Source organism: Hipposideros armiger, unplaced genomic scaffold (assembly GCF_001890085.2).
Source record: "Hipposideros armiger isolate ML-2016 unplaced genomic scaffold, ASM189008v1 scaffold_49, whole genome shotgun sequence".
NCBI classification, from domain to species: domain Eukaryota; kingdom Metazoa; phylum Chordata; class Mammalia; order Chiroptera; family Hipposideridae; genus Hipposideros; species Hipposideros armiger.
This window is the reverse complement of record NW_017731399.1, coordinates 2,501,689-2,509,662: the sequence shown is the minus strand read 5'-3', so window position 1 is coordinate 2,509,662 and position 7,974 is coordinate 2,501,689. Positions and strand designations below refer to the sequence as shown.

Sequence of the window (7,974 nt, the reverse complement as noted above, 5' to 3'; positions counted from 1 at the left end):
TTCTCAGCCATATCATTGTTATGAAAGACAAAGAATTTTTGAAGATTATAGGCCAGTTGTGTATAATAGAATGCCCCTCAATTTGGGTTTGTCTGATGATTTCCACATTATTAGTTTTAGGTTAAACATTAGCAGGAATGCTATGTAAGTGATGTTGTATCCTCAGTGCATCGTGTCAGGAGCCAGATGGTGTCAGTTTATTTCATTATTTGTGATTTAAATGTTGATCACTTGGTTCAGGTGGAATCCATCAAATTTTTTACCTTTTTTTCTTTATAATAAATAATCTGTAGGGAGATACTTTGAAACTAATATTCTGTTCCCCCAACAAATTTGTATCCATTGATAATTCTTGCCTAAATTAATTATTAATTTGGTGGAAGTAAATCTTTATCCTGAAAGAGGAAAGATTTTTCTCTTGTAATCAGTTGTGTACTTCTGTTTTGTTCGACCTTCTGTGAATGAGAGTTACCTGTACTCAATGTTGTCATTTTATTTCTATGTGATTTTACCTCCCATGCCACTCCTCACCCCACTTCCTTCTGGCTTCTCCCCAGCCATTCTCCAGAGACTCCCTCACCAAAGATTTCCACAACAGTGGACAATTCATACTTGTCCTGCTACTTAATTTTGCAACCACATATGATACAGTTGACCCTGTTCACCTTCTTAAAAACATTTTTCTCTTGACTTCTGTAAGACCACCTTCTCCTGGTTGTCCTCTGGTCTCACTGGCCATCTCTTTTCCGTCTCCTTTGCCGGCTACTCTTGCTACCCAGTCCTTAAATATTGACGTTCTTTAGGGCTCTATCTATCCTAGGTTCTATTTTTATTTTGCACATCCTACTGGTAGTTTGGATTGCCACTCATGTGCCCTTAAAAGTAAATTGTAAAGACCGGAATCCATTTTATCAGTATTTTAATAATTATATCTGAGTGGAGGTGATTTTTATAATCCTACCATTATTTTCCAAATTCCTTACCAAAAAACATATATTACCTTAGCACACCTCAAATTCAACCTATCCAGTGTGTAATTCATCTAAACCTGTTCCTCTTCTAGTAAGTATTCTCTATTTTAGTAATTAGACTCACCAATCACTTAGGTGCTGAAATCTTGACATTTTACTTGACATTATCCTTAACTCTTTATTCTCTGTTATACCATCACTTGGCCCTATCCCTCCACCATGTAGTCTGTCTATAAGTGTTTCACTTAGACTTTATAAATAACCTCTCTAATCCATCTACTCTCTATTTGCATTGCTACCATTCTGGACCAAGCTACCATCATCTTACTTTTCACTATACCCTTTCTTCCATTTTGAAATTTGAATCATATATATGTTTTACTTAATTGGAATATATGCTAAAAGTTTTAAAAAGAAATCCTAGTAATTCATAGGCATTCAAAACATAACCATCAACTTAGGAGAGGTCGTTATACTTACCTTCATAGTAAATTGTAAAGATAGATATCCCAGGAAAATGAAAGGCAGGAATATTATTCTGCCTTTTATCAGTTCTATTTCAAAGTTTAGGGTGTTAAAAATTACTTAGTGTGTAACAATGTGTCTGCGCTGTCTTGTTCTGGACAACTATGCTCATTTCATATCTCAGTGAGGGACTCAACATTTTCCTAAATGTTAACTCAATCTTTTTTTTTACTATGATTATTGGGGTGGTGTAGGTAGAGATGGAAGATTTTGATGCAAATATTGAAGAACAGAAGGAAGAAAAGAAAGATGCAGAGGAAGAGGAAAACGAACTGGTAGGAGACAGACCAACCACTTTGAACAAAATGTCTCTTTATTCAAATTCTTAGGGGTTCAAATGCAGATCTCTGGTCAGATTATTACTGTCAATATACACCTTAATGGTAAAAGTTTCCATAATCATCTTCAAGGAGACTTTTGGATACTTTTTCTCCTGACCAAAAGAACCCTCTACTGCGTTGTTACAAGAAAATTTTAATAATGCTAAGAATCTTACCCTTTTACTCACTCATCTATTTGTGGGTGGCTTTAGGGTAGTATACTTTTTCAAGAAAATCAGTTGTATTTGGAAGGGCATTCTTACATCCCAGCAGATATGTGGTATAGCCTACCCAACATATGCATCATTGTCTCTTTGCTACAAGATCTCAAAATTGAGTTTTTGTCAACTGAGGCAGAAGAACTTATTGAATGAGGAGGCAGAGGGTTGCAAAAGACTGCTGGATTTATTCTTCTGCATTTTAGGAAAATGATTTGATGTGTATGCAATGCATTCTGTTTAGGCTGATTAGAGGCTTGTGTAGTGTGAGTTCAAAGTTCCCGTGTACCTACTCTAAATACTTTTGATCACACCTCCTAGAGATGTTTGCCTTACCCTGTCATTCATGAATATGCGACCTATAGAGTTATAGTACTTTTCAGTGTTTGCCGAATGAGGTACAGAGATTAGCAATGCCTTGGAATAGTGTTGCTTTTTTAATTCAGAATATTATTTGGTTTATTTAATATTTCAGCCTTTGCAAAAGCTCCTTCTCATATTCTTCTGAAAATGTACAAAGTGGGAACCTTGATTCCTACCCCCTAGAGAATACAGACTCTTTAAGAAGTGGTCCCATTAAACCCATATATGATATACAGGACTATGGATAGCAATTGTATGTTTATATAGAGATGGTGTCAACCTCTACATTCCTAGATTTCTTATGTGGATTAAAAAATAAGCTTTAAAGTTGATGTCATTTGAGTCTCAGTATGTTGTTTTTTTCTTTAAACTAAGTATTATTCTTAATTAAGTTGTATTTTGACATCTATGACCTAAAATGTAGGCAGGAAATTCACTTTAAAGGTCCACACTGTTCTGGAATATAGCTAATGACCTTTTTAGCTGCTTTCAGTGTGTGTGCTAGAAAGTGATCATGTGAGAAGTATATATATATATATATATATATATATATANCTCATGGCAGCCCAGCTCCAGGTTGAGCTGTTGTTCAGCATCTTAGCTGTGGAGGGCAGTGTCACTGGCCCTCATATGTGGGATCCGAACCGGGACCCTCTGGCATCCCAAGCCAGTTCTTAACTATTGCGCCACTCGGCCGGCCCAATCTTTTCATTTTCTTGATTTTAATAGATTTACATTACTTAAACTTTCTCCAGTTAAGGTTAAAAGTGGACCCCAAATCATTATGAATTATATTACCTTAGGATGAGTGAAGCGAGCTAAAATTTTTAATTATTATCATATAAATAGTAATTTTGTTCAACTGCTGGAATCCTAGGAGAAAGAAGAACTTACCCAGAGGAGCGAATGCCCCTGCCAGCTCCTTCACTAAGCCACCAGCCACCCCCAGCTCCACGGGTTGAGAAGAAGCCTGAATCTAAGAATGTGGACGATATTTTGAAACCACCTGGCCGAGAGAGTAGACCTGAGAGAGTGAGTCCTATGTAGTTAACTAGTTTTCTTGCAAATCAGAAGCCTGTAAGAGATCTTTTTAATATCCTGAACAGAATTTCTCTATTTCTCTGTGACATACAGATTCAAAGCATCTTACCATCTCCAAATCATCATATTATCTCATAAATTGCCTACCCTATAGAATCTAAGAAGTTAGAGCTTATTTGCTTGACAGAGAAGATGTTGAAACTTTAGAAAAGAATTTATAAGAACTCAATTAATTGCATTTTGAAGAGCGGGAAAGTAGATTTGGTTTTATGATATATGGAACAAAAAGAGAAAGAATTAGGAGACTTGATTAGCTTAGGCTTATTTTCCTGCTGGCTTCCCGATATATACATTCTTAAATTTATATTGCAGAATAATGAGATTCGATTTCAGTAAACTGGTAGTGGAGATGTCCATCAGATATTTTGACTCCATATATGTGTATAAGTCATTTTAAAGTCTATTTCATCTATTATTAGTATAGCTATATAGCTACTCCAGCTTTTCTATGGTTGCTATTTGCATGATATATCTTTTTCCATCCTTTTACTCTCGATATGTTTGTGTCTTTGAATCTAAATTGTGTCTCCTATAGAAAACACATGTTGGATCATGTTTTTTTATGCAGTCTGACAATTTCTGCCTTTTAATTGGATTGTTTAATTCATTCATGTTTAATGTTATTGATATAGTTGGCTTAGTTCCATTTTTGGATTGTTCAGTTGAATAGAAACTCAGTTGATTTTTGCATATTGATCTTATATCCTGCAACATTACTGAACTCATTTATTCTAATAGATTTTTCGTGGATTCTGTAGGATTTTTTGTTTTTCATGATCATATCGTCCGCAGATAAAGGTGGTTTTACTTCTTCCTTTCCAATCTGAATGCCTTTGATTTCTTTTTCCTGCCTAGTTGCCCTGGATAGAACTTCCAGTACAGTATTAAATACATGTGAGAGTGGACATCCTTGTTTTATTCCTGATCTTAGAAAGAAAACTTTGTCTTTCACCATTAAGTATGATGTTAGCTGTGGGTTTTCAATAGACGCCCTTTATCAGGTTGAGAAGGTTGCCTTCCATTCCTACTTTGTTGAATGTTTTTATCATGAGAGAATGTTGGATTTTATTGAATGCTTTTTGTTGTTAAATGAGATTTTCTTTTTTCATTGTCTGTGATTTTATTCTATTGTATGTGATTTTTGTTTTTATTCTGTTAATATGATGTATTACATTAATTGCTTTGGTCATGGTGTGTAATTCTTTTTATATGTTGCTGAATTTGGTTTGTTAGTATTTTGTTGAGGATTTTTGTATCCATGTTCATAAGAAATATCTGTAGTTTTCTTGTGATATCTTTGTCTGGTTTTGGTATTTGGGTATCTGCTTGATTTGAAATGCTGGCCTTCTAAAATGAGTTAGGAATTGTTTCTTCCTTTTCTGTATTTTGGAAGAGTTTGAAGAGTTGGTATTAATTTGTTAGAATTCTGTGATGTAGCCATCTGGGCCTGGGCTTTTATTGTATTTTTTTATTACTAATTCAATCTCTTCACTTATCATGGGTGGATTCAAATTGTCTATTTCTTCTTGAGTCAGTTTCAGGAGCCTGTGTCTTTCTAGGGATTTGTCCATTTCATCTAAGTTATCTAATTTGTTGGCATACAATTGTTCATAGTACTCCTTTATAACCCTTTTTTATTTCTGTAAGGTTGGCAGTCATGTCCCCTCTTTCATTTGATTCTAATAATTTGAGTCTTCTCTCTTTTCTTTCTTAGTCAGTCTAGCTAAAGGTTTGTCAATTTTGTTGATCTTTTCAATGAATAAGCTTTTGGTTCCATTGATTTTCTTTATTTTTCTGTTCTCTATTTTATTAACTTCTCCTCTAATATTTGGTATTACCTTCTTTCTGCTTGCTTTAGGTTTAGTTTGTTCATCTTTTTCCAGTATCTTAAGGTTGAAGGTTATTGTTTTGAGATCTTTATAACTATAATTTCCTTAATATAAGCATTTATAACTATAATTTCCTTATAAGCACTGCTTTAGCTGTATCCCATAAATTTTTGTATGTTGTGTCTTCATTTTTTTTTAATTTCAAAATATTTTTTTATTTTTCTTTTGATTTCTTCCTTGACCCATTGGTTATTTAGGAGTATGGTGTTTAATTTCCGCATACTTGAATTTCCCAAATTATTTCTGACTATTAATTTCTAATTTTATTTCATTGTGGTCAGAGACATACTTTGTATTATTCCTATCCTTTCAAATTTATTAAGGTTTGCTTCATGATATATATCATGTGGTCTGTCCTGGAGAATGATAGATCATTTTTAACTGTAAGATTTCATTGTAAAAAAAAATCTTCTGAGTGATTATTGTTTCATTGTGTTTCAGATTGTTGTTATAATGAGAGGATTGCCTGGCAGTGGAAAGACACATGTTGCAAAACTTATTCGAGTGAGTATGAGAAAGCCAACGAATCAGTTACTTTTGTTAGCCACTTGCCTTTTTATTCTTAGCAAGCAGCAAAAGACACATATTTCTCATTTGATCCATTTTAGTTTGCCCATGTGGTAGATACTATCTTACATAAATTTTGATCTGCTTTGACGATTAGTTTTGCCTCTGCTTGATTTGAAAGCACCAGAAGATTGTATTATTATTTAGCCAAGAGAAAGAACTTTAGTGTGAACATTCATTAATTTATTCTATAAATTCTATTTTGCTTTCTTGACGATATGATTCTTAGGATAAAGAGGTAGAATTTGGAGGACCTGCACCCAGAGTTCTAAGCCTGGATGATTATTTCATCACTGAAGTGGAAAAAGAAGAAAAAGATCCAGATTCTGGGAAGAAAGTGAAAAAGAAGGTATGGTATTGTATATTCCTCTCAGATTACATCCTGATTCATTAACTATAGTGAAAGGAAAACGTGTTCAGAAAAACATGGGGCTTTCTTTGAGGACAAAGACTTTTCTCTTTTTTTTAACACAAACTTTAATACTCAGGTATAGTATGAATACAAAGTCATCTCTATTGAGATGCTAACCAGGGAAGAGGTTTAGGATGACTCTTTGCTTTTGCTAACTCCATATCTCTCTGGGGGAATCATAGGTAATGGAATATGAATATGAAGCTGAGATGGAGGAGACCTATCGCACTAGCATGTTCAAAACTTTCAAAAAGACTCTGGATGATGGCTTTTTCCCCTTCATCATCCTGGATGCCATCAATGACCAAGTTCGACATTTTGACCAGTTTTGGAGTGCAGCAAAAACCAAAGGATTTGAGGTATAGACTTAAAAGATTTTTAGAGTACTTTGTGTTATCATGTAAGTACTGCATTTGTTTGCATAATCATTATTCGTTCTTCCTTAGGTGTATTTGGCTGAAATGAGTGCAGATAACCAGACTTGTGGCAAGAGAAATATTCATGGAAGAAAGCTTAAAGAAATAAATAAGGTGATTTGTAGAAACCTAGAAGGTGTTGTATTCTAAACTTGATTTAGGCTGTATCATCACTGTTGTCTGGAAGTTCTTTTTATCCCCTCTACTTTTGAAATATCTTTTCTATCTGCTTTATTAAGTGTTTCTTACCCTTTGTAGCTAATTGAAAGTGGTGACCTAGCTCTGCCAGGAACTAGCCTGTTAGACTTTACAGTATTAATTAACTTGTATTGGATGCTCACTTGGTCTTTGTTTGAGTAGAGATAACTTGACCTCCTGAATCTCTCTATAGATGGCCGATCACTGGGAAACTGCACCTCGTCATATGATGCGCCTGGACATTCGTTCTTTGCTGCAAGATGCTGCTATTGAAGAGGTGAGTGTTCTTTGGCTCAAGTGCATAAATGACCTTTTTTTAACCATTTTTTACTTTGAAAAGTTTTTGAACTACAGAAAAGTTGCATGAATAGTACAAGAATACCTGTACAACTTAATCAATGAGGTTCACCAATTAATATTTTGGAATATTTTTCTCTATATAGTCTCCTCCCTTCCTTTTCCTCATTATTATTATGACTACTATTACTATTGTTATCAATATTTTTGTGGAAACCTTTGAGAGTTAAGTTGCAGATCTCATAACCCTTCACCCCTAAATATTTCAGTAGGTATCCCAGGAACAGGGGCATTCTCTTAAAAAACTAGAAGTCTCGATGATCAAATTCAGGAAATTTAACATTGATAAAATGCTATACCAAGTAATATAAATTTCCTGAATTATCTCATATACAGTCCATATTCAGATTTTACTAGTTATTCCCATAATTGCTTTTATAGCAATTTTTAAAAATCCAGGATCCAGTCCTTTAAGATAAAAAGTAGTTTCTCAGCCACATCATTGTTATGAAAGACAAAGAATTTTTGAAGATTATAGGCCAGTTGTGTATAATAGAATGCCCCTCAATTTGGGTTTGTCTGATGATTTCCACATTATTAGTTTTAGGTTAAACATTAGCAGGAATGCTATGTAAGTGATGTTGTATCCTCAGTGCATCGTGTCAGGAGCCAGATGGTGTCAGTTTATTTCATTATT

The 7,974-nt window shown here is 34.2% G+C and overlaps 1 protein-coding gene across 1 annotated transcript in view; it reads left to right on the top strand.

Moving 5' to 3' along the window:
• The window catches only part of YLPM1 (YLP motif containing 1), a 75,966-nt gene that overhangs the window by 54,093 nt on the left and 13,899 nt on the right, over positions 1–7,974 (top strand). Inside the window, exons 10-15 of the mRNA XM_019640289.1 lie at positions 3,252–3,429; positions 5,829–5,891; positions 6,184–6,303; positions 6,549–6,725; positions 6,813–6,896; positions 7,174–7,257. Of these exons, the coding sequence (XP_019495834.1) occupies positions 3,252–3,429; positions 5,829–5,891; positions 6,184–6,303; positions 6,549–6,725; positions 6,813–6,896; positions 7,174–7,257 (706 nt within the window). The remainder of the gene's footprint in view (positions 1–3,251; positions 3,430–5,828; positions 5,892–6,183; positions 6,304–6,548; positions 6,726–6,812; positions 6,897–7,173; positions 7,258–7,974) is intronic.